The 25,604-nt window shown below is 40.0% G+C and overlaps 6 protein-coding genes across 8 annotated transcripts; 4 read left to right on the top strand and 2 right to left on the bottom strand.

Moving 5' to 3' along the window:
• Positions 1 to 139: 139 nt before the first annotated feature.
• Positions 140 to 1,134, bottom strand: Gr59f (Gustatory receptor 59f). Its single transcript, XM_068288067.1, has 3 exons — positions 508 to 1,134; positions 298 to 453; positions 140 to 238 (listed from the first exon to the last, which is right to left on the bottom strand). Exons 1-3 carry the CDS (start codon positions 1,132 to 1,134, stop codon positions 140 to 142), a joined length of 882 nt encoding a protein of 293 aa, XP_068144168.1.
• A 1,202-nt stretch (positions 1,135 to 2,336) lies between these two features.
• On the top strand, positions 2,337 to 4,430 carry Gr59e (Gustatory receptor 59e). Its single transcript, XM_068288068.1, has 3 exons — positions 2,337 to 3,281; positions 4,102 to 4,251; positions 4,323 to 4,430. The coding sequence occupies exons 1-3, from the start codon at positions 2,337 to 2,339 to the stop codon at positions 4,428 to 4,430; spliced, it is 1,203 nt and encodes a 400-aa protein (XP_068144169.1).
• Positions 4,431 to 4,487: 57 nt separating this feature from the next.
• On the top strand, positions 4,488 to 7,065 carry ppk3 (pickpocket 3). The gene is made up of 6 exons (XM_068288069.1): positions 4,488 to 5,173; positions 5,252 to 5,348; positions 5,423 to 5,526; positions 5,610 to 5,688; positions 6,375 to 6,723; positions 6,788 to 7,065. The coding sequence occupies exons 1-6, from the start codon at positions 4,488 to 4,490 to the stop codon at positions 7,063 to 7,065; spliced, it is 1,593 nt and encodes a 530-aa protein (XP_068144170.1).
• A 168-nt stretch (positions 7,066 to 7,233) lies between these two features.
• bw (brown) lies at positions 7,234 to 10,721 on the top strand. 2 transcript variants are annotated; one of them, XM_068287584.1, is made up of 7 exons: positions 7,234 to 7,731; positions 7,817 to 8,049; positions 8,112 to 8,704; positions 8,773 to 8,967; positions 9,022 to 9,127; positions 9,182 to 9,740; positions 9,798 to 10,721. In XM_068287584.1, exons 1-7 carry the CDS (start codon positions 7,584 to 7,586, stop codon positions 9,983 to 9,985), a joined length of 2,022 nt encoding a protein of 673 aa, XP_068143685.1. In that variant the 5' UTR covers positions 7,234 to 7,583; the 3' UTR covers positions 9,986 to 10,721. The 2 variants fall into 2 exon arrangements, 1 of the variants encoding a protein (XP_068143685.1); XR_011032123.1 differs by lacking the exons at positions 9,182 to 9,740; positions 9,798 to 10,721 and having other exon boundaries at positions 8,825 to 8,967.
• mi (minus) lies at positions 10,372 to 14,574 on the bottom strand. Its single transcript, XM_068287583.1, has 8 exons — positions 14,269 to 14,574; positions 14,017 to 14,098; positions 12,844 to 13,952; positions 12,633 to 12,767; positions 12,435 to 12,569; positions 11,694 to 12,363; positions 11,469 to 11,629; positions 10,372 to 11,404 (listed from the first exon to the last, which is right to left on the bottom strand). Exons 2-8 carry the CDS (start codon positions 14,089 to 14,091, stop codon positions 10,777 to 10,779), a joined length of 2,913 nt encoding a protein of 970 aa, XP_068143684.1. The 5' UTR covers positions 14,092 to 14,098; positions 14,269 to 14,574; the 3' UTR covers positions 10,372 to 10,776.
• A 582-nt stretch (positions 14,575 to 15,156) lies between these two features.
• RabX1 (RAS oncogene family member RabX1) lies at positions 15,157 to 19,100 on the top strand. 2 transcript variants are annotated; one of them, XM_068287585.1, is made up of 3 exons: positions 15,159 to 15,545; positions 16,598 to 16,731; positions 17,891 to 19,100. In XM_068287585.1, the coding sequence occupies exons 1-3, from the start codon at positions 15,503 to 15,505 to the stop codon at positions 18,500 to 18,502; spliced, it is 789 nt and encodes a 262-aa protein (XP_068143686.1). In that variant the 5' UTR covers positions 15,159 to 15,502; the 3' UTR covers positions 18,503 to 19,100. The 2 variants fall into 2 exon arrangements, with proteins under 2 accessions (XP_068143687.1, XP_068143686.1); XM_068287586.1 differs by lacking the exon at positions 16,598 to 16,731 and having other exon boundaries at positions 15,157 to 15,545.
• The last annotated feature ends 6,504 nt before the right edge of the window (positions 19,101 to 25,604 follow it).

Consider the following 25,604-nt stretch of genomic DNA (forward strand, 5'->3'; position numbering starts at 1 on the left):
AAAGGTAACATAGAAATTTTTTATTTTTTTGCCTTTGCTTGACTTTTCTTTATGTATCAATTCCTAATTGGAGTTTGCATTTCAGATGTAAAAATTAATTTAATTTCAAATATGTAAGTTTTGGATCGTCCTTTTAAGTCTAAATAGTTTTCGTATCGTTAGCGGGCTTTGATAACGCCTCGAATGTAATATCATATTGCAATAAAAATATAAACACATTTGTTGTAGCCATTGTTAGCTGCAAAGAATTAAAAGGCAATGACAAAATAATGCCATAATCTCTATATAAATACTTACTGTAGTAATAAATTGCAAATCCAATTGAATGACACCGCAAACGACGTTTTCTCGAATTCGAGTCTGCAGTTGGAGAACAAAGTGTTTGCAACTCTCTATTAAATGATGGCCGTCCGACAGACGCACCTTGGTCATTAGAGCCAAACAGTTCGATTGCTGGAAAGTATTTCCATATATCGAGGGAGAGAAATTTTAATTTGTTTCACATACCTCCAGTTGGACGAGATGATTAAAGAAGAGTATACTAAACATCTTGCCCATGTGCATGCCCAACCATAATATCATGTAGGTCCACCAGAACCAACCCGATGTCTCTGGTCTGTCAATTGTTTTGTAGGCCAAAAAGAGGTTCAAATTGAAATTGATGAAGGAGCCCACATAGACAAAGAGTATGGAGACTTCATAGACTCGATTCACTGCTTTTGTGAACCGAATTAATTGAGCCTGCTGCCCACGCAGTTTCTGTACTATTGGTCGTCGTGGCTTACAATTAGACTCGCAGCTCAAGAACTCTTGCTGAAGGAACTGGTTTATTTTCCTTAAGCGCCAGGCGATTCCTTGGAGAAGGACATAATACTGAACGAAGGAAACAGAGCTAATTACGTTTGGTAGGACATAAGTGCTAATACTCAAGAGCCATTTGCAAAGGTTCCATTTGTGATACCCAAAGTCAATTACGAAGGCGGAGACTCCTAGGATGCCAACTAACCAGAGTTGTAATTGCACAAAGTGCTTCGATCGTTCACAGTTCTCAACGTAACCCATTTCCAAGTCAAACTCGGCTATGGCAGTAAAAACCGTTTGGATGCGTTGACGCCATTGCCAGGCCAAAAACATTATGTAGGCTATATGCAGAATATAGGTTAACGATTCTACTCCATATAGTAAACGTTCCAAATCCGACAAACAGAAGGTTACATTAACAAACTCCAAAAAGGCGGAGAGGCATAACCAGGCAAACAAAACCAACATCCAGCCAAGCTGAATTTGAGCGCAAAATCGAGGCTGAAATTTTGGGTAAATTGATGAAGGAGCTGTACTAGCCAAAAGAGATACCACAAACAACCAGTTCAAGTCCCGATGAATTGAGTTGTTATTAGATTGTACCCCTTTCCAGATCAATGTGAATGAATGGCTATAATATATGTAGTTTGTAGTAATGCAGAAGAATAAAGAAATGTTAGAGATAAAAGTAAATTTCTAAAAAAAGTGTATATCCCTTAAAATCAAGCACAAATGCCAACTTAAATATGCAAGGTGAGATTTTTAAATAAAAAATCATTAAATAGTTAAATTTATCCCACAAGAATTTCATATGTAGAAAGGAAAGAACTACATACATATGTCGATATCGAATGCATTCTGATTTGTTGGTAATGCCGATATCCTCTTTTTTTTGTACATACAATATTAACGATTTTTTAAGACCAGGAAAGGGTAAAAATTACTACTAGTTGTTTTAGAATATGACTCAATCGATACGTCTGACACAGAATCTTACCACATAAGATATGAATATTGTTTTTATAAGTTTGTCCAGTCTGAAAGAAGAAAGGATAACCCTTCACCACTGGGAACAGGTGTTACAAACATTACCTTGACTACAAACTTTAACTTTTAAGATACAGGAAGAATATAGCCCAAAAACTTGCAAGGATTCACAAGTTTTGAGAGGAAAGTAAGCCTGACTCTTTGGCTTTCCTAGAACTAGAACCCTGCTTAGCAGCCTAGAGACTTACGGGTTTCCTTACCTTGAATGTAGATCTCTAATTTTTCTCTTAAGTATTGAAACGGATGTTTTAAATTGAGTCCTCTTAAACCAGGTGGCAACCTGGTCCCTTTTCCGTGACAACTTCCAGTCCTTCCACATGACTATGGAGGATTGTCGCCAAGCTTTGGTTTAGATAGTCAATTAGCAAACGAATCAATTTTAATTAGGCGTAGATTATAATCATTAATCATCAATCCAAATAAAATCAGATATTCATTGATGACTCTCAACACAACAAGAACCAATTAGTAGCATTCAGAGTCTCTAGATGAACAATTCACAGGGAAACTTGCGTGTCGGTCTATTGTGGATCATAAGCCTTTGCCTTGCTGTGGCTCCCAGTAAACGTGGAAGAGCTCTCCACGGTATTTGGTGCTTGCTTGTATTGGGCTACGTGTGGAGTTTTAACATTTGGAAGTGCATCAGCTTCAATTCTGATATGTTGACCATTGAGAGAGTGTTGTATCTGATGGAATACCCAGCCAATATGATCATTGTTGCACTCATAATATATAATGTCATCCGCTCTGGCCCAAGTCGCAAGTATATAGCCAGACAAACTAAACTTTTTCGGGTAATAATCGGCCCAGATCAATCGAAATCAGCTCAGCAGTTTAAAGCTAGATTGCACAGACGTTCATTGAAACTCTTGCTGATGACATTGGCTTTCCATAGTCTGTGCTTGCTGATTGACATGTCGTATTTTGGCTTTGACTTTGTCAAGACTTGGTCTAGTAACAGTGTCCATAATTTGCCAGCCGTTATAATAAGTCTTAATCTATTGCAATTCGATCAAGCTCTGTACTTCTTGTGTCTCTTGGAGGAGCAACTGTGCCAACGACTTGAGGAACTTCTTCTGAGCCAGAGACCACCGATGGGAATAAACAAACTTGATGCCAGGTATGAAATGGCGTTTTCCCTGCTGGTCAATGCTGGAGGCGGTTCCTTGTTGTTGTTGGAGCAAATCCGTTCCGCGAGTTCCCGATTAAATCGCCTTCATGGGCAATTGATTGAGAGTTTTGGTCTCATCGTAGTCGTTAACTGTGGAAATTCCTTGATTAGCCTTTGCGAAGAAATCTTCAGTTTGTTTAAATTTTTCGAAAAACCAGAATGGGACGAGTGGTTATTGTTGATATACCGATGTTTATGGTCCTTCATGCATGCGGAACGTATTTGGTTTATACTGGCTGCCAACGAGAGATTATTGGAACAGGTAATCTGTACGTGATGTACGTTCTTTTCAAAATTAAAGGCAGGAAACTATGAACGCACTCAGGAATTCCTAAAGTAAAAAAGTAAAACACTTTTCATTCGGGATCAACTAAATTTTGCCATTACAAAAACAAGAAAGAGACGGAAGATTGTAAGAAATGTTGTAAGTCTTTTTAGTGAGGAGTGGGATATGATTAAATTTGAATCCGATTAAAAATCGACCTTACCTTCTTTAGAAGGAAAAACAATACTTGAAAATTAAATATTGTTGTAAACGGCTTTTAAACTTCGAAGGAGAAATATGGCCAAGTGATCAGATTTCGATCAAAATTGTCAGAATGATAGGTTTCCATGTATTGTTTCGGAGCCGCGCTAACATATACGATGTCCCCGTTCGACTTTATAAGCAGGTAAAGTTCGACAAGCTTCCGACTGAGAAATTACGGTCCAGAGATTACGTGATTTTAATATTTGGCCAATTACAAACAAGTTTATTAAATGGATCAATATATTAGTTCTTATGGAAATGTCATCTTCAGTACATTTTTTCATTAAAGGACCATCCAATTTATATAATCTTTCAACTACTACGATTGATATTTTACGAGCTTGTTTCATCAAACTGAATTCGAATCTGAAATTGTCAGGATACTCCCCAAAGTATGAATAAATGGTTCATGGGTCCCCTATAGAGGTCCTCAAGTTAGTTGAAATGCTTTCGTTTCTTAAAGTTTTTAGAACTAGTACCTAATATTTAGCGCTAAAGGATTTAAACGGTAGAGAGTGATTCCTGTTTTACCTTCAATTCTTTATTATCGTAGAAATGCCATCTTTCGATGCTTCTCAATCAATTGGAGGTATGCGGAACCCGTCTGGAGCAATCAGTTAACAGATTTTTGCTAGAGATTCAGGTCGGCCTAAGGCAAAGAGCTTGCGGTATCATCGATTTGGACACTCTGGCGTTGGGTGGGGTGGGTTAACACACACTGAAAACTATTGTCCTGTATAATTGGTATTGTTTTTCATTGTTTTCCATTGCCAGTTTATCAGTGCTTTTATGGCTATTGTTATATTCCTCATTCAAATCGAGCTGGGCAATAAATCACTAATGGGTTTTGCCGTCAATAGATCTCATTGGAACTACGTTTGAATAAAAGGCGCAAATGTTTCGGAAAAATTTCATTTGTGTTTACTTCTGATATAAGAGATGACGATTTGGGCAGCCAGGAATAGACGTGTCGCCAAGTGGATTAGACTCAGGTTGGAGGACTTGGGCAAAGTTACACGGAGTTTGCTCCAGGCCCACCTATCCCGTATAGCTGACATAACTGCTCAAGCGGGAGCCGAAACTGGCTTGTTGGCCATCAGTTTGACAGTTAATCGACATTTGCATGTCCTGGAGAGAATCATTTGGTTAATTGTGCTTATCAGTAGCATTTCCGCCGCCCTGATGCTTAGTCGTTTTCAGTTCACTCGCTACCTGACTTCGCCCACGGTTATATCTGTGGATCGAGATTATCGCGGATGGAATGGCTCCTTGCCGGCGGTGACTCTTTGCTATTACGATCATATCGACTCATTCAAAGCCAATGAATACATACAGGAAGTGTGGAATGTATCGATCATCGATGAGGACTACTTCTATTTTATGGATTTCCTTTATGCAGTGGTCAATGCCACCGCTAGCAACTATGCTGAGCTAACCAAATTCGCCGAAGACGAACGATTCGATCAGATAGACTTGTACGAAATGATCCAGCGCGTGGATCGACCCTTTGAACAAGTGATCAGTAGCTTCGATACCAATTTTGAGGTCCATGTTCAGATGGTGATGACCGAGCGTGGTTCCTGCTATGCGATCAATGCTCCCATGTCAACAGTGCTGAGTGGAAAGTAAGTGTGTTTTGTAAGTGTTATCTGTGTTTTGAGGACCCAACCAGTAAGGAGTGTTGTTATCCTCGATGTATGTAGGTCAGTGGTCTATGAGGAAATGCCCCAACCGCTTTCATGTCAATATGGAAAACAGCAATGCTACATTCGCATGGATCTCTATGAGAGCACCGGCGTGGTAGGCTGAACGACAATGAGTTGCATTCAGTTTACCTCCTATTATATTCACCCTCATCACGTTTGCCCTTCTAGTTGGACGTCCATTCGCCGTACGAAGTTTCCGCAACAGAAGCAAACATTGTGGCTCTACACAAATCGGATGAGATAACCGCTTCGTTCAAGGTTCTCGAAACTGTGTAAGTAGCCCACATCCAGCAACAGCAGACAACAGAGAGCGTTTCCAGTTTATAGAGTTTACTATGATTCACATTACTCTTAGGGCATCGAAAAATCTGCGCGATCTAAGTGTGGAGCAGCGAAAGTGTGTCTTCAACAATGAGGAGACATCAAATCTAAAAGTAAGTACTTCACGGATTAAAGGTTTAGTTGGTCATTCTTGGATAGTAGCCAAATGAGGGTAACAGTACTCAAAACATTCAACGAACTCCACTTTTTCAATTCAAAGTCTGTTAACCTATTTGGATAAATCTACTGATTTCATCCGCATTAAGCAGAGGTACAGAATTCGTCATTTCAAAGGATGTCTTCAACGAAATAAATCATTGTACGTTGGTAAATTTGAAAAGAAGCTTGACATTTCGCCTTAAGCGATTACAATCCGGTCAGTAAGAAAACACCCTCTTTCTTTATGCTGAATCTTTCGAAGGTAGTATAAAAGCTTGAGACATTTATCCTTTTTCAAATTAAACTATTAAAAAAATTAGAAGACAAGCTTAAAAATTAACCATCGATTTGAACATAGCTTGTACATACCTCATTTTCACCCCCCGTAGATCCGCCACGTAAAAAACGCCGCATTCGTAACTTATTTCCATCAATTTATATTCCTTAATCTAACCCCTAACCCACACCACTGGGCATTTCCGATGGACTACATAAATCCGCTCGACGATCCGGTTCAACAAATATACAAATTTGTCGAGTCAAAAACACAAAAAATGATTGTGATCGCACCCCAGTTCCCCAGTTCAGAGCGATAAAGATGTACACATATTCGTTTCGAATTTTAATTTCATCTGTCTAGATTTATAGCAAATCTTTGTGCCTAGCCCGGTGTCGGGCTGTAATGGCCCTCGAGATGTGTAATTGTGTGCCCTTCTTCTATCCGTTTGTGCCCGGGCCTAGCTGTAATCCGGCTGGGTTTGAATGTCTCTTGGACTTTAAGTGGCCCATTTGGGCTCTTCACATATGCAAGTGTCCGTCGACGTGCACCGAGATTGAATACACTATGCAGACGGTAAAGAAGAGCTCGTGGGGGATAAAAAACAACGAAGAGGGAAGTGAAATGGCAACGTCCAGTTTTCGTTGGGACCTGATTCCTCCCAAGGTTCGTTTTCGCCACGACGTTGTCTTCAGCTTTGAGGATCTGGTGGGTAAGTGGATGCCACAATACTTTCAACATGAAACATCGATTAATTCGATTCAGTTCTGTTGCAGTTTCTTTCGGCGGAGCTTTGGCCTTCTTTGTGGGCGTCAGTGTGATGGGCTTAGTCCAAATAGGCCACGTTATTGTCTACAATCTGTTGCTGGACATGCTGAACTTAAGCCGTTGGCTTTATGCCATTTTCAGAGGGTGGATCATCAGACACAGGAAGATTAAAAGGGAGAGGCGAATGGAGTCCATGGCCAATGAGCGCATATCTTTGGCAGACACGGCGAAACTGCAATTTCCGACGCCCTCTTCGCCACCACCTCCATTCGAATATGTGAATTGACTTGAATTGAATTGAATTGAATTGATAAGCAAACTGTAACCCAAATGCGGTCAAAAGTTTAATGTTACCCATAATGATGATGATGTTGATGTGGCTAAGGCTTTTCGCTTGGGGGTAGAAAACCATGTGTCTGTCATTGTCGTTGCCCAGTTGGCTTTCAGTCTTTGAGGCGAACGGTCTTCGCTGTTGTACGGCAAGCGTCTATGTACACTCGTACATAAATCTATTTGGGCAGATTTAAGGTTTCTTCCCGCCTTCATCTGTGAATGAATCCGTGAGCATGAGTGTGTGTGCGAGCTAATAGAGATATGCAAATATCCCCAGTCCACTGACGACTAATTGATAAGATAAAACGTGTTGAAACTCGAGCGATAAGCAGATTAGTTGAATGCTCGCTTGAATGCAATTAAAAAAGACAAGAATCCCAAAATTTAAGTGCAAGTGCATTGAACCCGAGTACAACATCACCTCCTTGTCCACATAACTGCCTATCTGTCTGTCTGCCAATTGCCATCTGAATGAACGACTCCAGCTCCCCGGCTGGTGGGCCATCCTTGTGCCTCGAATGGAAACAGCTTAACTACTATGTACCGGCCCAGGAACAAAGCAACTACAGCTTTTGGAATGAGTGCCGAAAGAAACGAGAGTTGCGGATACTGCACGATGGTAAGAAGCCAGCCATTTTCGGCATGGGAATTGGTTCGACTGGTTGGTTGATTGTGGTCTCCACCTCTCTCCCACCTATCCATAGTCAGCGGTCACATGAAAACAGGCGACCTCATCGCTATTTTGGGGGGCTCTGGTGCGGGCAAAACGACTCTGTTGGCAGCAATTTCGCAACGTTTGCGTGGTAACCTGACCGGGGATGTGGTTTTAAATGGTATAGCCATGGAACGGAATCAAATGACGCGCATCTCCAGCTTTTTGCCACAATTCGAAATCAATGTTAAAACATTTACGGCCTACGAGCATTTGTATTTCATGGTAGGTCTTAATGGCAGAATCCAATACGTCGGCTTAACCAAAGGGCTTTCCTTCCATTGTAGTCGCACTTCAAGATGCATCGCCGCACCACCAAGGCGGAGAAACGCCAACGGGTCACAGATCTTCTGTTAGCCGTTGGTCTCCGAGATTCAGCTCATACACGAATTCAACAACTGTCGGGTGGCGAACGCAAACGCCTCAGTCTGGCCGAGGAATTAATTACAGATCCAATATTTCTATTCTGCGATGAACCCACCACAGGATTGGACAGCTTCAGTGCTTATTCGGTGATCAAGACCTTGCGGCATTTGTGCACTAGGCGGCGCATAGCGAAGCACTCGCTGAACCAGGTCTATGGTGAGGACTCCTTCGAGACGCCAAGCGAAGAGGGTGGGAGCAGTGGGGGAAGTAACTCAATACAGATGGAGATAGTGAGTGACTCGCATGAGAGTCTTCTGCTCCAATCGATGAGGGATATGCCCACCTTAAGTGTCCTGAACAATAGCCCAAATGGAACCCACAAGAAGGCTGCCATTTGCTCGATACATCAGCCCACTTCGGATATATTTGAGCTATTTACGCATATCATTCTGATGGATGGCGGACACATTGTCTACCAGGGACGCACAGAACAGGTGGCCAAATTCTTTACCGGGTGAGTGAGTTAGAAGCCGCGGGGTGTACACTCCGAAACGAATTGAGGATATGTTTCTTTCGCTTTAGTTTGGGCTACGAGTTACCCTTGAATTGCAATCCAGCTGATTTCTATTTAAAGACTCTGGCAGATAATCAAGGATCCAAAAATGCTGGATCCATTTTGAGAGCTAAGTACGAGCATGAAACGGATGGCTTATATGGGGGCAGTTGGTTGCTCGCCAAAAATTATAGTGGCGACTATCTGAAACATGTGAAGAACTTGTAAGTATCAAAATCAGCCCAATCACCACCCAGATTAAAATCCCAAATTCATAGCAAGAAGATACGTTGGATATATCAGGTATATCTCTTAATCATACGATTCATGACTGAAGATCTGCGGAATATAAAGAACGGACTCATTGCTTTCGGGTTCTTCATGGTAGGCCAACATTTTCGGCAGCCTCAATTCCTAATTATAGTTTCGTAATCACAGATCACCGCCGTTACGCTCTCTTTGATGTACTCGGGCATTGGGGGGCTCACGCAGCGCACTGTTCAGGACGTGGGTGGTTCTATATTTATGCTCAGCAACGAGATGATCTTCACCTTCAGTTACGGCGTGACGTATGTCTTTCCCGCTGCCATGCCTATAATTCGTCGAGAAGTCGGCGAAGGAACCTATAGCTTATCGGCGTACTATGTGGCCCTGGTGCTGTCCTTTGTGCCGATTGCGTTTATCAAGGCCTACGTTTTCCTTTCGGTCATATATGCTTCCATTTATTACACACGCGGATTCCTACTTTATATGAGCATGGGTTTCCTGATGAGCCTTTCCGCCGTGGCCGCTGTTGGGTATGGTGTGTTTTTGTCCAGCCTTTTCGAGACTGATAAAATGGCCTCGGAATGTGCGGCACCATTCGATTTGATATTTTTGATATTTGGCGGAACCTACATGAATGTGGACTCAGTGCCAGGACTTAAGTATTTCTCGTTGTTCTTCTATTCGAATGAAGCGTTGATGTACAAATTTTGGATTGACATTGACAACATAGGTAAGAAAGGAAGGGCCAAGGTTCTTGCTATGCACTCACTAAACCTCTTTTCAACAGATTGTCCTGTCAACGAGGATCACCCTTGTATTAAGAGCGGAATAGAGGTGTTGGAACAGGGATCCTACCGGACAGCCGATTATACCTATTGGCTGGATTGCTTTAGTCTATTGGTTGTTGCCCTTGTTTTCCACATCGTATCCTTTGCCCTGGTCCGGCGGTATATTCATCGGAGTGGTTACTACTGATGGAGCGGAGTGGTTACTACTCACATCACATTACACATACCCACACATATATACAAACATGAAAGTTCTGTTCAAAAAAGATAACGATTCTTTTTACGCTTCTCAAACAACATTTCTTTGCCCATCAATATCTTAATTGTCGTCTTAAGAGTAATCCTCTTCACATATAAAATAATTATATCAGTGCTTTTCTTTATGACAGTTTCATAAAATTCCATTTCGTCACCAAGTTGTATGGATTAAATTGCTAACTTACGAAAGTAGGTTGGACCTTTAAATAAATCATATAGAATAATTTTCATCCTGATCTAGCTGACGATAAATTCCATCGTGCGGACTCCGAGTTTTATTTGTTCACTGTGTTTGTTTTCAGACAAAAAAATCGATTTCTTTTTCAGACTTTGTGTATATTTATATAATTCTATTTTTCACTTGAAAATTTTACATTATTTCAAAGTTATGATTTTGTTCTAGGTTTTAGGTTAGTTAAAAATTGCAATTTTGAAGCACAAACTGTATTTGAGTTAAATGGATAATCTAGAATTTCATGGGGTAAATATTGCAAAAAATGTGTTATTTAAGTCTTTAACATATCGATACACTTAAAAAAAAAAATTTAAAAATAGATGTGTATCCATTTGTGCAAATCTCTCGTTCATATGGGTTGTATGAAGTTGAAAATTGTTATAAATTAAATTAAGCTATGAAACAATCAGCAAAGAATAATTAAGAAAAAGAATAAACCAAAATAACTGAAAACTAAAGTGGAGTTTGTTTTTAATAAATATCTTTTAGCTATCGAAGGAAATCTGTCGCTTGGCCTTTACTCCAGAATTTATGCTGCTTGTAGTAGTCACTGGTGGGAACTTGCGAGCGGATCCATTGTTGCTTCCGCCTCCTCCCCCGCCATAGTAAGGACTTATATTCCGTTGATCCTTGCCGGTAAAGTTTTTCTGAGCCGATCTTCGCTGCTCACAATCCACATTCTCCCTCAGAGCCAGACCGTTCAAATTGCTTTTAGATGAACTGTTTTGGAGGGACGGATTGGCCTGTATGGGCAGCTGGTGCTGTTGCGGCTTGTTGGAAAATAAATCATCTGAGATGCGATCGATGAGACTGGACTGAGTGTCAGAGCAAATATTAGTCTGACTCATTTGGCTTAAACCAAAAGATTCAATCGAATTTTCGCTGCCAAACAGATTATGAATCGATCCACGTTGTGGTAGGGATTGCTGAGAGGAAGAGGCCGAGTTCGAGGTTATCAACAATTTGCGTTGTGCATACTCTTCGGGACCGATGTATCCAGAGAGGCGTGTGTTTGAAGCGCGTTTAGCCTCGCTCTCTTGATTACGAGCATGGATATAAATCTCGTCCGCCTGTTTGCCAGCAACCACATTGTAGGCAAACTTTTTAGCCAGTCTGGAAATAGGAAAAAACATTGAAAATGTAAACTGAAATATGCAGAATAGCAGCTTTCACTTACCGCAACAATGTCTCACTGTTGCTGGTCGAATGTCCTAAATAGAATTCTTGGAAAATGCGCTTCACGATACGTGTTAAGTCGGCCGCATGTTGCCGGAAACTCTCATGCTTAGCGGTTATCTTTCTCTCCTGTAATGCTAGTGAAACGGCCCAAAGTAGTTTCTGCAACAATAGAACGTGATTAATAGTTTCCAATATTCCTTCTTGTATTAATATTTGTATTAACCTTGCGCTGATTATCCGTCATGCTGTTGCTGCTTGTTCCACTCAAATCTGACTGAGCCCGTAGCAACGGCGTTCCAGAGCCGATTAAAGAAGAACTGGATGCTAGATTTATGCTGCTTCCGCTATATCGAGATTTACTCAATGCAGGATTCAAAACTGACTTCTGAGAAATTTTTATTTGTCCTGTTGCTGCGGCTGCTGCGGATTTGGAGGTACCTGCTCCAATACAAAAACTCTGGCTCTTTATTTTTAAAGCACGCGGTGTTAGTCCACTTGCTCCATTGCTGCTGGCCCTAAAAAGCTTGCTACTTTGACTGGCCAATTCATTGGCGTCTTCCTCATCGCAGGCATTACGCTTACGCTTAAGCAACGTTTCCAACTGATGGCTTCCACTCTGATGGTCCGGCGAAAAAAGGGCACGCTTTGATTTCTCGACACGATTGGCAATTTCCGGTTTGAACAGAGGCTTGGGGGGCATAAGCAACTGTTGCTGAGTCTTGGCTGGGCTTTGAAAAAGAGCACGCTTCGAAGATTCACGCGATGGTCCGGGTTTAATGAGATCGTTGCGATAAAGACGCTTGCGGGCGGATGAGGAGGGCGTTTTTCTGGTTTTCTTTTTGCTTCCTGGAGTTTTTCTTTTCGGAGTGGCCTTTCGTTTGTTTCTTTCTTTCCTAGAGACAACAAAAAAACAACAATATTGATAAACTATTACAAGGTTATGCTTAATAAAATATTAACTGACTTTTTATCTAGTAAGATTTGTGGTCCAATGGTGCTAGTTAATTTCATGGAATTTGTGGCCAAATTTGCTGAGGAAAATATGGCACGTCGCTTAGCCAAATGGCTTAGGCGATTACCTGGCGATTGGGTCAGCATTCTGTAAAATCAAAAAAAAAAAAAAATAACGTGACTGAAAGATTAATAAATTCATTTAACTTACTTCATGCGCATATTCCGTTTTTTGGCACTGGATGGTGAACGTACATAGGATGTGGCTGTCTCCATACCAACATACCTATCCACCACTGACATGCTGAGGTATTCATTTTGTTCGGCAGCCTTGTTGAGGTTATAACTGACGGATTATAAGGCAAAAATTTAAATTTAATATTTATTAATAAATATTAAGCACGACGTGGGGAAATATTTACCTTAATCCGTGGTGTCGCACTCCTAGAACTTCTCTCCATCCCATTTGTTGAGCATCTACCAAAGTATGAGTCGGCTTAAATATAGATGGAGTCATGCTTATTCCACTATCCTCAATAGACGGTGGAGACGATGCGGTGGCGGTATATGATGCCAAGAAGTTTAGAACTTGGGCTTTTTTATTAACAACCATGGTAATGATATCCATCTCTGGTGTGGTGACTGATGGTGGAGGACGTACACCTTGAAGGCATCGTAGTGTTCGGCGATAGAGTTCCCTTTCTCGTCGACAATTCTCAAGGAAATGCGAACGTGGATCACTGCTAGTACTCAGCGATTGTGTGGTAATCGAGGTATCAAGAGTATGTTCGTCCACGAAACTCGACTCTGTAAGAGTATTAAGAGAGCAACGAGGTTGACAAGCTACAATACTTTCCTCTAAAACTTCGGGCAGATTTTCGAGAGTTGAACCGAGCCCCTTATCCCCATCGTATTGTTCATCATTATCATCATCATCATCATCACTGGCAGCGAAAAGATCGGGTGACCGTTCATTATTGTATTTTTGCTGCGAGGTATTAAAAGATGTCTCCAACACAGTGGAAAGCCGCGGATTAGGTGGACGGGAGGTGCTGGTGCTAGCGTTGGCTTTATTCTCATCAGTCAGGCTTTTAATTTTGCCATCAAAAGAAAGGCTGCCAGTCAATCTGGTTGTGGTGCATGTAACGTTGATAGACTCAGCCATATCCACTGCATTACAGCTATTCTCCTCTACAACAGTATCATAAAACCGGGGAAATACACTTCTGCCTGGGTGAGTGGGATGCTGCTGAAGCTCTTTATCCGTCGGCTGTGGTTCTGGCAATTTCAAATTTGCCAATTGAGACCCATAGAATCTTTTGTTGACCAGACCATAGGGACTGTCTCCAAAGCCCAGGAACTGAGATGTCTCTTGACTGCTTGGTTTATTGGATAATGATGCAACGGAAAGTTGTTCCGGTACCCTATCTTTGTCTTCGTCAATGTTTACGGATTTGGGTTTCATTAGATATGGTAAACTCATATGTTCATCGTCAGATATATGGCCCTCATTGTTCTCACTGAGCGAAGACTGTTAATTAAGATTTTCGTTTAAAACATGTTTTCTTTTTCTTTTAATTTCTAAATAATCTTACCCCGCTTCCTGTAGATGGTTCGGATTCGTAGCTATTATTAATTGTATTCCTAGCCGTGTTGGTAATGGCTGCCATTTCACGCCTTAAAATAGAAATTGAAATTTTGGGTAAGCAGCACGCGGCATTATGTGGGGAAAGGGAACAGACGGGCGTGGGAAAATGGGAACGAATTAAATGGGGCTTAGGTGACAGTCAAATCAATTTATTTATCTTATCTATCGATCAGGCTTTGTGCATAGCTAGAGCATTTACCTTTTTGGAAATATGTGGCACTTTTACCCCCACCAACTCTTGTTGTGGGAAAACTTTGTCTCACCCTCCACTATAGTATGAAACAAGCGGAAAACGCGCGCAATTGTTTTGACCACTTAATATAGATGGATGCCCGTAATATGCACTTTCCACAATTGCACAATATTCCAAAGGCTGCGTTTAAAGTTTGAGCATGTTTTTAAACACTTTAATACCACAATTCATCGTTTAATTTATAAAAACCGAGCCGACTTAATTTTATGTGGATTGACTGCGTTGCACGAACATCTGCCTGGGCTTCTATGTCTTTCTCGCTCTTCCTTACTGGCATTCCAGAATTTGGCGGTGGCACTATCGATTGTTTTAGTTAGAGATGTGCACTAGGACCGATATATCTTTGGTTAAAGTTTAACAATCTTTAAAAACGATGTGTCTGAAATATGTGGTTTGTAAAATTGTACTTTTTTATCAATTTATTTTCTGCGAAAATCCGGTGTCCTGCAGTCAGGCAAACATTTTTTTTATGAAATGTTTATGGTATATTTGATATCAAGTTGCTTGGCAAAGTTTGTATTAATTTGAACAAATTTATATTGGCCAACAAATTTTTATAAGCGTCTAGTACCGGGAAACTTCTGTGTTTCGCCTCGATAAATAGAAAATATTTTCCATGTGTGTCAATTTGCCGTTCTCTTGCGGTTTAGAATTGTCAATATTTCACAGCTAACGGTGCTTTTAATTATTTATTTACTTTCAAAGTTCCCTTGAATATTGTGTTGTCGTTGGGAAATATTCATAGAACCGTCAGAAATTGAAACTGCCGCTTTCCTGTCCATCTCTTGCAGCTTGTTCAGTTAATCTGGCAACGCTATTTACCGATTGGATGTGGCAAGACTTACGAAACAGCTGTTTTGTATACACAATAAAAACAACATTAACAACAACAAAATAATTGCTTAATATTTTAATATAATTTTTATCTTACCCAGTGCGACAGATAGACGCGTACACTGCGCAACAAAGGCATTTAATGTGCATTCGAGACACTAACAAGCGCGATAAATCCAATTGCAGCTAACTTAAATTTGATGCGTTTGCAATTAAAATGCATCATCGACAATAAAATAAAGCAAAAAATCCGTCACAACAAAGACAAAATCAGGCAAAGGCAAAGGGCAACAATTACAAATACAAATATCTGCAATGTCATAAAATTGATTACGGAGGAGCCAGTATGCGCGGAATAGAGGGCAAAGTTGTGGTACTGGGATCGCGAGGTAAGAAGAATCCGGAAATATGACCATCCCAAAAGAACAATACAATCCAATGACTTTTAATTTTCATTCATAAGACGAGACCTGAGCGACACTGAATGATTCTGAGTAATTGTCATGTCCATTTTAACAAGTCCAGTGCCGATAAGAGGCCGAAAATTCAGTGAGTCGATAAGAGCACTGCCTTGAGACCCGCCAGTCGAGGGTGGATGGAAGAGGAGCAGCAGTAGATGCTCTTTCTATAGGAAGGCAAGCAGCTTAAAAGATATACATACATACATATGTAGCAATCAATAATTGGTTGGTTTAGCCTCATTTTCCCTATCTGGTTGGCTAAATTCCATGAACAGCGTTGCACTGTGTTGCCGGCTTTACATTACCTTGGAATAAGGCATACTTATTAATTTTGTTTTCTACGTTGCATCGCTGAGAATTCGGTGTTTTATTTAGCTGGCACACATTTGCACACCGAGTCACCTTTGTTTGATTTCAAAATGACTTCCAGACTTAGTCGGCAGGCAAATAATAACAAGCATTTACATATGAATAGTGTTTAATATATCCAAGGTCGGATATTAACTTCACAACTTATATAATCAGTGAGAAGTCGGCTGGTACTTTGTCAAGTATTAAGTCTTTGCATACAATGTAGCATTTCACTACTTTTTAATACAAATGTTGTTTAATCGTAGTCCGAGTACATATTTTTATATGCCATCTGTTTTTTTTTTTTTTTTAAAGATGATTCATAGATTTACTTATGCAAATGTATGTATGTACATATGTATGTATGTACATACATATGTACATATACATTTTTAAATAAGATATAAAAAGTCCCAATGGGGGGAATTCACTTGCAAAGTAAAGAAATTGCGAGCTGTAGATGTACGTTATTTGTTTCCTTATCACAAAAGTGTTTACCGACCTTATGTGCGACTCAAATTATATTTATCAATTGCGTGTCGTTTGGCCCATGCGCCTATAATCATAATTTTCTCAATAATTGGCATTTCAGATTAATCCGTATAACCGTTTCTCTATTTTATTTACAGGCGTGGGCAAGACGCGTCTGGTAATTAAATATATGAAGAACTCTTTGCATCGAAATGAGAGCGAGGTGCCGACAATAGCCGTTTCGTTTTTCACATGCAACATCGTTTTGGATCAGGTTAAAATCAAATTACAAGTGCGTACAAATGAAAAACCAATGAAAAAAGCAAAGAAAAATGAAAGCTAAAGACATTTGCCCTTGCTCACTACCATAATCCTATTTGCCATTTTGGTTCAATGGTCAGAGCACAGTTAATCTGGGGTTTTATACTACCAACTGTGGGCACGCCTCTGCTTTGGTGCTTTTTTTGTTTTGGTCCTCACATTGCTTTGGACATTTTATTTAGTTTTTTATTTCGCAATTTCTACGTCCACTGCACTTTGTGTTTATTTTCCTTAGCTGCTAGTGCTGCTGCTGTTGTTTTTTTTAGGTTTCCCTTTTATTCTGCTTTATTTTTATAGTTTATTGATAAGCTAAGCGCGCACGCCAGTTGCTCATCCTCCCCCGCCATTTATGCTGTAGGGTTGCCACCCCTTTTTTCGCGCATATTTTCTCTTGGGTGATTTTGTTTTTATGTTCGACTATATGCAGCTTATGCCCCACGAACCCTCCCTCCGTGTGATATAACAATGGCAACAAGCAATAAGTTTGAAAAATAAGGGTTATCTTCGAACTTTTATATGCCCTTAAAACACATATACATACATACATATGTATGTACATGAAATCTGGGATTATCATTAAACAAATCGGATTGTTTTGTAAACAAAAACTGTTAAAATTTTCTATCATTCAATATTAATTTGTATTTTATTATCTGTTGCTGTTCAATACGAACTATCGAAAACACGGATTTAGTCACAGGTCCTGTAAACTATCAGTACAAAAACGATAGGATAGATTTTTGAAATATCAGAAAAATATGTACATACATATGTACATCCATAGATTCACCAAGCTCCACCCACGGTTATTGCGTTTTTGTAGTGTTTTTGGTCGATTTTTTTTTCTCTCTCTGAGGTCACTTATTCGCCACTCTCTCCTTTGTGCTTTCTCTTTTCGCTTTGTGTGTTTTCTGTGGTTTTGTTCTTCAATTTAGATTGGCCCATCAACATGTCGTTGCCCCAAATTTTTTATGAAGATTTCAATGGTGGAGCGATAAAAAGAAAGATAGAGAGCGTAGCACAAACAATATGATTGTTATTATTGTGGGAAAAAGAAATTGCAGAATAAATGTAGAATGACTCAATTAAAGTTTTGCTATATATCTGTATGTGGGATTATTTCTTTGCAGATCTGGGATACGGCAGGCCAAGAGCGTTTCCGAGCCGTTGCTCCCATGTATTATCGGAATGCGAATGCAGCCATTTTGGTCTTTGATCTAACGCAGTATAAAACCTTCACGGAAATCAAGTCATGGATACAGGAGCTACATCGCAATGTTCAGGATCCGATGATATTGACTCTGGTAGGCAATAAAATGGATATGCAGGCCCAGCGAGCTGTTTCCCGAGATGAGGCTTACCTGTTTGCCACCTCCATTGGGGCTACCTACTTTGAGACGTCATCGGAGACTGAGCAGGGTCTAGAACAAGTATTTTTAAGCACAGCTCTGGGACTGGTGCGCCTGGCCGACGAAGGCAAGAGTCGTTCATTACGCTCATTTGAGTCATGCGATTCATTGGCCTACACCAATACCAACACTGCCTTTAGTCACTCTGTGGCCGCCTTGGCTCGCAGCCCGGAACATCCGGCTTTTCGCTTGCCTTACGTCGATATTGGCTTAGCCGTCGACGATGGCGAGGACGTGAAAACGAATGGTGTGGGTCGTCTGGAGACGCCGCCTTGGAGCATTGAACATATCGCCCTGGGAGAGGTGGAGAGACCACGATATTGTTGCTATTGAAGCATTCAACTGATACACAGAGGAACCATTGTGATGTTAACAAAGCAGACTAACTATTAGTTCGAATACGATAAAATCCGATCATTTGGCACAGCTTAAGCGGTGAAGAAAGAACCAAAAAACTCCCAATACATTTAAAAAAAAAACAAACTTGGATACAAGCGTCAATAACAACAAAATATGGGAAATATTGATTAGGCCATAAACGAGCTGTTGCTAACTTTATAGACAAGGCAACTCAAAGCGGCTCATAGATTTTAATTTCTAGATCTTAGGTTTCAATCAGCAATCGCCTCAATGCATATTATTATGATTCTAATTGTTAATGTGCTTCGCTGTAAGCTCATTTTGGACATTAAAGCAACCCCCAACCCGAGTTGAAACGCCAGCCCAGCGAAAACATTAGATTAACCCACAAACCACAAACACTTACACAACAGGGAGAATACCCACAACTCACAATACATACCACACATATACACACACACACACCCATAACAACACACTGCAATTCATGTACAAAGAACACATTTTGATATAAAATATACAAAAATTAGATATATATATATACATACATATAAATATATACAAAATTGAATACATAGTTGTTGAAGTATAAGTAAGTAAGTTGGCTGTGTCATTTGCTTGCAAGAACTCACCATTAACTTGGCCATTAACGCAGCAACTTAACGTGTAATTGGAATTTAATGCTCTCTCCTAACAAAGCCAAGGGTTACATTACGTACAAAACACATACAAACATACATATGTATATATGTAAGTAGCACTATGTACTATGGGAAAAGTCGGAGGAATTTCATGTACAACACCTCTAGTGCTTGTGCATTAAGATTGAGTTTCGTGACATGATTCTTAACATCGGTGGCAGGGGAGACAGAAAGAGAAAGCGACGGGAAGTGAGGTGGCTCCAATCTTAAACTGAAAGTCACTTTGGCAAGGTCTTTCTTTTTGTTTGCGGCAACTTTAGCGATTAGTATAATATACTATATATACATAACTTATGGTCAGTTGATTCCTTATATATAAATAATATGCGCAATTTAGCGTTAAGCGTTGAAAGCGAACCGAAAACTCATTCAAGTGTCATCAACACATTTGCAGTCATCTGGAGATGGAGCTTTAGCCTGTCGATGGCCGTGGACCAACTGGGTCGTACTCCCTAACTGCCTGTTGGACGCGGCGTCAGCTCATTGATTTACCATTAGGATCAGGAGGCGAAGATGGTAAATGGTAAATGAGTTGACTCTCCGATTCGCTCTCTCTCTCTCTTTCTCTCTCATCGCTTCTTGGGCCACTCGTTTGTCTATGTGTTTGTCTATTCAACCGGAAGTGATGCTCACACACGCATGTTCAGCTCCTTTTCTAGCCTTGTCTAGGGGCCCGTGACTACTTTATGTACACTTGAATTTAGTCTTTTTCTAAAAAGACGAAATTCAAGTGTACATAAAGTAGTCATTCATGATGGTCAAATGTTGCCCCAAAGAAAGCATGTCAATTTCCTTGCTAGTCATAAGTGCATATGTACATAGACCGGCTTATAGTGAATATTTGTTCTGTTTTAAAGGTCCTTTGCAAACTTTGCTTAATTTCGCTCTGCTTATAATGGAAGGAATGATACAAGACAATCGGTTCCATCAGGATCTATTGCAGTTTGTAATTTCAGCTTAATTTTATAAAGACAATAGTGAAAGTCAGCTGACTAACCCTATATAAATACCGGAAACTATTTAAATCTCGAAATTATAAGATTCTAAAGTGAACAATTGTATTTGGTAAAATGTATTTTAACTTTATAGCCGCTTCCCACGGGTTTTTTTGTTGTACTCTGTAAGATATTGTCATGCAGTGTGAAATGAATTTGAGCGATTTATTTATAAAACACAAAACAATTTTTATTGATCCGATTAAATCGGCTAAAAGCCAGTCAAAGCTGAAGTACATTCTTCGTGCATTTTGTTAAGCGTCAATTGTTGATGATTGGAAGTTAAAGCCTGTTAGTAGCTAAATACATACAACAATATTTTTATATGGACCTATGCATATAAATCGTATTACATGTCCGTTTTGGCATATTTACGAGCCTCTGCATGTCAAATCAACTAAAGTTCTGTTCTCTATGCCACATAAATTGCACACAAATACACACACATGAAAATCAAGTATGCAAACGAACAAATAGCTGGGTGAGAGGTGTTTGTGTTGAACACTTCCTACCCAAGCCCTGTTCCCCTACCCATTCGACCACCCATCATGACCTCCTGGCAAGTTGGTCATGCAAATGATTTTGAATATTTAACAAGCGTTTCGGTTATGGGCTGCAGTTCAGCGTATATTCTCGCTTCTGATGCATACTTTATGGCGTCTCCACCAACTGCTCGCATCCCTACCTCCTCGCTTCCACCATCACAGCGTTGAGAGGACGTGGACCTACCGTATGGATATATGAAAGGATGGATGGGTGGGTGAGTGGTACGACGTTCCTTCGTTCATTGTGGGCGTTGTCAACTATGCGGCATTATTACAGTTTTGGCTCGGACCGGTCCTAACTACTTACTAATATGTACTTACTCCATCTGCACGTAGAGTGCGAGCAAATAAACATAACTCCTAAATGCAAATCACCATATAACATTTTACTCCTGGATTGTAGGTACACTTGTCAAAACAATCCCACCCACGAGCACACAGTTGAAAATTTAAAGAGTTTCATGTATGCGTTGTTTCCCTAACTTAATCCCATTTATGGCCGAAAGACTGAAAATTGAATGAATTGAATTGAATTCATGTAATGGTGTAAGTTATCAGCCAAGAGTAATGAGTGAAACATTTGCAGCATGTTGGATTTCTGTCGCCTCTCGAATGAAGATATTCCTTTATGATTTGCATTAAGTTGGTATAAGATAATGATTTGAGATTCGATAGTTAGTTTACAAACTGCTTTAAAGAATTGTATACTGGAGAGTATCAAAGCATTCAAAACTTTATTAAACTGACATAATCTGCAGCCGTGTTCATAACGAGTACGCCTCGAATCATAATATCGCCCTTCGAAGTTCGATGTGTCTATATATTTGTCATTTTCGCATATTAATCAAAGGCTTCGTTTCTATTTAATTTTTTCTCTTACTTATTCTTAATTTCTTAAAAGGATCTTCAAATTCAAATTTCGAATACCAATGGAACTAAGGTAATCTGCTGTTCCTTTTACAATTAAAGTAAAAAGTCTTTGGAAACTCACTCGATCTGTGCATCTAGGACTCTAAAATAGCCTTACAACTGAGAGAAAAGTGTGACAGGTGCAGTTACCATAATATTTTGAAAATAAATTCAATGCAAATACATTTAAATTGACATTTTGGCAATTGAATAAATCTACAGACGCCATTTAAGGCCAAGAGGAAAAACAACAGACAAGAAAGGAGAATTGCTTTGCTTTTGCTGAAAAAAAGAAATAACTTAAATGCCAAAGGAAAGTAAAGTAAAGCAAAGTAAAGCAGTGCAAAGCGAAGCAATGTAAGTGGCAGAGCAGACGACGATGCTGAAAGCAATGCAACGACATGGAAAGGACCACAACTGACTCCGAGGGGGTCAGGCATCTGCAAACGGGTGGCAGATGCTCAAGAAGTTGAAGGAGATGCTGCGGGCAAGCCGAGTCCCAGCGACTCAAGTCTCAAGCTCAAATCCCACATGCATAGACAGCTGCTGTGGCTGTCTGTGTCTGCACGGAAAGAAGTGTCAACTGCATGAGCCACTGAGAGCCATTGTAAGATAGGAACGACCACTGGAATACCCATTACCAGTAGAAAAGGTAAAATATTTCGATTGAATGTTATCAAACCAAAGCAAAAAATTATTCGTTATCCACAATCGTTTCCATTATCCCCGACGGAACTACCTTTCAGTATTGCTTCATCGGGGGGAAACTCCACCTATGTCGGGGTTTGAACTCGTCCATTGAGCCACCGACTAGGTATATCAAACCAAAGGAGGCTTAACTTATTCGTAAATTGACTAGTAAACACAAAAGGGATGCCTTAGGGCAAGGAGATCTATGAAGTATTCTGCTATAAGTTCTTTTTTTTTAAGTAACTACTACTGTATTGATTTGAAATACTATTGTACAGCATTTTAGACCATAACTGTAACAAGCAGTTTTATTCTCGAACTCAGTTCACTTAAAGTAACGTGATTTTTGATTCATGAATATATTTCTTAAAAGTAAAATCCTTAATCTGCATATCATAGTCATCTTTAAGTATGAAAACATAAATATACATATTAAAACTTTTTCCGTGAATTTGGGAATTTTAAGAAAATTAAGTCCCCGAAGCAACTTATAACAAGTAATAGTTGATATTGGACTTATATTTTATTATAAATCTATATATACTGTAAACACTTTGGCTAATTCAATATACCCAGATGATCAGTCAACTGGTAGGGGTTCTATACGGATGAGCGAATAAAGAGAGAAAGAGTGGGAGATGAAGAAAAATGAACGAAGACTTGCAATCCAAATGGAATTTAACGTTATTTTAATTGAGCAATGTCTCAACCCTGAGCAAAGAATATCGAACTTGGGTTCGATGGCAACTCTAGAGAGCAGGACGAGCAGCTTCCTAGGTTTTTTCACTCAAGGTTATTTATTGCAAAACAATGTGCATCTGAATTTCATTTGAAAAGTGCCACACAAATTGGCAATTTCTAAACAATTACCAAGGCTATAAATAAATTGCATTTGAATTCGAAAGGATTGCCATTCGTTTGAATTAACAAATGGCGAACCAAGTGAATGATTTCATACTGCAAATGTTACATATGTATGTATATACATATTTCTAATGAGTCGAGGGGATGTTGGTCGTTATTATCCATCCACGTCTAGAGATACTCAATTTATCATAATTCTGCAAATTACTTCATCACCCTAGATTCTGATGCGTTGCGGGTTTGCCTACTCACGTTGCCAATTTGCCAAGATGGGGTCTGGTATCTACATACATACCGACCCATATGTACGTAAGTGAAATGGAAATGGAAGCTGAGCAAATATGGCAACCATTAAAACGACAAACCTCATGCCAGCTGAACCCGAACCTAACACAAATGAACCTACATAAGCTCGCTCCATCGAAAGTGTGCGGCTGGCAGGCATAAGGACACAATTTGTCTAGACCGAGTGACTCTTCCACGTTGTTTTGTGCGATTTTTCTTATTCGTGTATGCTATACATACACTATACAGTATATTCCAATTGATGGGGCATTAACAAATATGCAACAAATTGTCGCAAAGCCTTTCCAAGTTCCAATATTTATCTGTAAAAAGGATTTCTTATGTATTCTATTATGATTTTATGATTATCCTTAGCATTTTATGATTATCCTTAGCTGATTCAGCTGGATTTCAGTTCTATATATTTAGTGTGATAGACTACCAGTTAATTTAACTAACTTGTGCTTGTTTGAAATCATTAAAAATACAAGAGATTCGGTGGTTCGACATATTCTTTGGTTGCATTTTGAACTAGAAAAGAGTATATAGAATTTGCCATGGTCAAATTTGATCAATCTAAAGGGGCTCTCACCGCTTATATTATGAACACACGTGTTTCTAGGTACTGGCACACCTACTCACACAACCTGTCATAAAAGTTGAGAAATGCGAATGCCATGAGTGAGCGCCATTTTTGCTTATGTTGTTTGTGTGGTGCTTGTTGGGCCATTGTTGTTGATGTGGTTGGTCTTGGTGCTGGGTTTGGTGTGGGTGATGGGGATGACGACTCGTTGCTTTGTGCGTGGAGCATTGTCACCTTTTATTTTAGGATTTGTTGCTGTCAGTGCTTTAACTGTGCCATTTGCCGCTTTTTTAATTGTTTGCGAGAGCATCGATGCCCCCGCAGGAACACAATGGACACGAACAAAGGATGCATTTTTCCGAACCATTGCCATTCGTCCAGAGTGTCCTTCAAGTTTCAACAACTAAACAATTTGTGTCTGCAACAGGTTCTTCTTCTGTGTGCGTGTGTGTGTGTGTGTGTGTCTAGATTGTAATTAAAATTTGCTTTTTCACGAAGAAAAACTTTCTGGGGTCATGGCCATGGAAAATTCACTCGGTCATTTTCATGCTGAAGCTTAAGGCAATTTTCGAACAGGCATCTCAGCAAAAATTTAAGGTCCACTGATTTTATTTTTCGCCTGCATCATTTGTCTGCTGACTACGCAGCCATGAATCTGCATTTATTTGGTAGGTACCTGAACCTCTTATTGGGCCTAAACGAATGCCACCCAATGCGAAAAAGTCAAGTCACCAGTATGAGGCCAATGGCTGTGTGTGCATAAATACTTTGGGTTATGGCCATGTCCCTCCTATCAGGCTGTATTTTGCCTGTGTCTGTGTGTACGTGTGTGTTCATGGGTGCGGGGGGCAATTGAAAGTGCCAGAACATGCAAAGCTATTAAGGTCTCCATCTCCAGCCGGTGACCTCCCATTCCTCTTGCCGTTTTCACAACGGGCAGCTTACTTTGGTTCCTTACCTTGGACAGGCCTTCTTTGTCTTGGGATTTAATGGGAATTGTTGGTTATGGTCTGTATGGGCACGGCAGGGGGATGGTGAGGGCATTTGGTTTCGAGTGCTGACGTTTGACATTGACTGGCTGATAATATAATATAAATATCATTGTTGCTTGCACATAATTAAGCAGGCAACTCAATGATGCCGGCTGCCAACTAACGAAACCCCCAAGGAAACATGTCTCTTCTCCCCACCACACACACACAGATGTAGACCCAGAGACACACATACACACTAATTCACACGTATGCACGGGCACAGTGACACATTGGGAAAAAAGAACAATTACTAAGAATAGAATATGTATTTTGTAATACGGCACAAAGTTTTCAGCTAAATTAATTTCCAAGTTTTAGCAAATATGTATGTTTCAGAACTGAAATGTGAATCAATCCATCTATCTATTCATAGCAAAAATCGTACATATGACAGAGACTACTGTGCCTTATGACTATATACATACATATAGAGCCATATATGTATATCTATTCGGTTTGCTAGTGGCAT

Source organism: Drosophila tropicalis, unplaced genomic scaffold (assembly GCF_018151085.1).
Source record: "Drosophila tropicalis isolate 14030-0801.00 unplaced genomic scaffold, ASM1815108v1 contig_573, whole genome shotgun sequence".
NCBI classification, from domain to species: Eukaryota; Metazoa; Arthropoda; class Insecta; order Diptera; family Drosophilidae; genus Drosophila; species Drosophila tropicalis.

What these genes read in the sequence shown, in the direction of transcription:
- Gr59f (XM_068288067.1), bottom strand. Translation starts at nt 1,134, where the DNA reads ATGTTTTTGGCCTGGCAATGGCGTCAACGCATCCAAACGGTTTTTACT. An exon ending in ATCATCTCGTCCAACTGGAG is followed by an intron (nt 454 to 507) that starts GTATGTGAAACA and finishes AATACTTTCCAG; the next exon opens with CAATCGAACTGTTTGGCTCT. An exon ending in ATTTGCAATTTATTACTACA is followed by an intron (nt 239 to 297) that starts GTAAGTATTTAT and finishes AATTCTTTGCAG; the next exon opens with CTAACAATGGCTACAACAAA.
- Gr59e (XM_068288068.1), top strand. Translation starts at nt 2,337, where the DNA reads ATGAACAATTCACAGGGAAACTTGCGTGTCGGTCTATTGTGGATCATA. An exon ending in ACGAGAGATTATTGGAACAG is followed by an intron (nt 3,282 to 4,101) that starts GTAATCTGTACG and finishes TTATTATCGTAG; the next exon opens with AAATGCCATCTTTCGATGCT. An exon ending in ACACTCTGGCGTTGGGTGGG is followed by an intron (nt 4,252 to 4,322) that starts GTGGGTTAACAC and finishes TTCCATTGCCAG; the next exon opens with TTTATCAGTGCTTTTATGGC.
- ppk3 (XM_068288069.1), top strand. Translation starts at nt 4,488, where the DNA reads ATGACGATTTGGGCAGCCAGGAATAGACGTGTCGCCAAGTGGATTAGA. An exon ending in TCAACAGTGCTGAGTGGAAA is followed by an intron (nt 5,174 to 5,251) that starts GTAAGTGTGTTT and finishes CGATGTATGTAG; the next exon opens with GTCAGTGGTCTATGAGGAAA. An exon ending in AGGAGACATCAAATCTAAAA is followed by an intron (nt 5,689 to 6,374) that starts GTAAGTACTTCA and finishes TCATCTGTCTAG; the next exon opens with ATTTATAGCAAATCTTTGTG.
- bw (XM_068287584.1), top strand. Translation starts at nt 7,584, where the DNA reads ATGAACGACTCCAGCTCCCCGGCTGGTGGGCCATCCTTGTGCCTCGAA. An exon ending in TTGCTTTCGGGTTCTTCATG is followed by an intron (nt 9,128 to 9,181) that starts GTAGGCCAACAT and finishes TCGTAATCACAG; the next exon opens with ATCACCGCCGTTACGCTCTC. An exon ending in GATTGACATTGACAACATAG is followed by an intron (nt 9,741 to 9,797) that starts GTAAGAAAGGAA and finishes TCTTTTCAACAG; the next exon opens with ATTGTCCTGTCAACGAGGAT.
- mi (XM_068287583.1), bottom strand. Translation starts at nt 14,091, where the DNA reads ATGGCAGCCATTACCAACACGGCTAGGAATACAATTAATAATAGCTAC. An exon ending in AACCATCTACAGGAAGCGGG is followed by an intron (nt 13,953 to 14,016) that starts GTAAGATTATTT and finishes CTTAATTAACAG; the next exon opens with TCTTCGCTCAGTGAGAACAA. An exon ending in GTGCGACACCACGGATTAAG is followed by an intron (nt 12,768 to 12,843) that starts GTAAATATTTCC and finishes ATAATCCGTCAG; the next exon opens with TTATAACCTCAACAAGGCTG.
- RabX1 (XM_068287585.1), top strand. Translation starts at nt 15,503, where the DNA reads ATGCGCGGAATAGAGGGCAAAGTTGTGGTACTGGGATCGCGAG. An exon ending in TGTGGTACTGGGATCGCGAG is followed by an intron (nt 15,546 to 16,597) that starts GTAAGAAGAATC and finishes TTTTATTTACAG; the next exon opens with GCGTGGGCAAGACGCGTCTG. An exon ending in AGGTTAAAATCAAATTACAA is followed by an intron (nt 16,732 to 17,890) that starts GTGCGTACAAAT and finishes ATTTCTTTGCAG; the next exon opens with ATCTGGGATACGGCAGGCCA.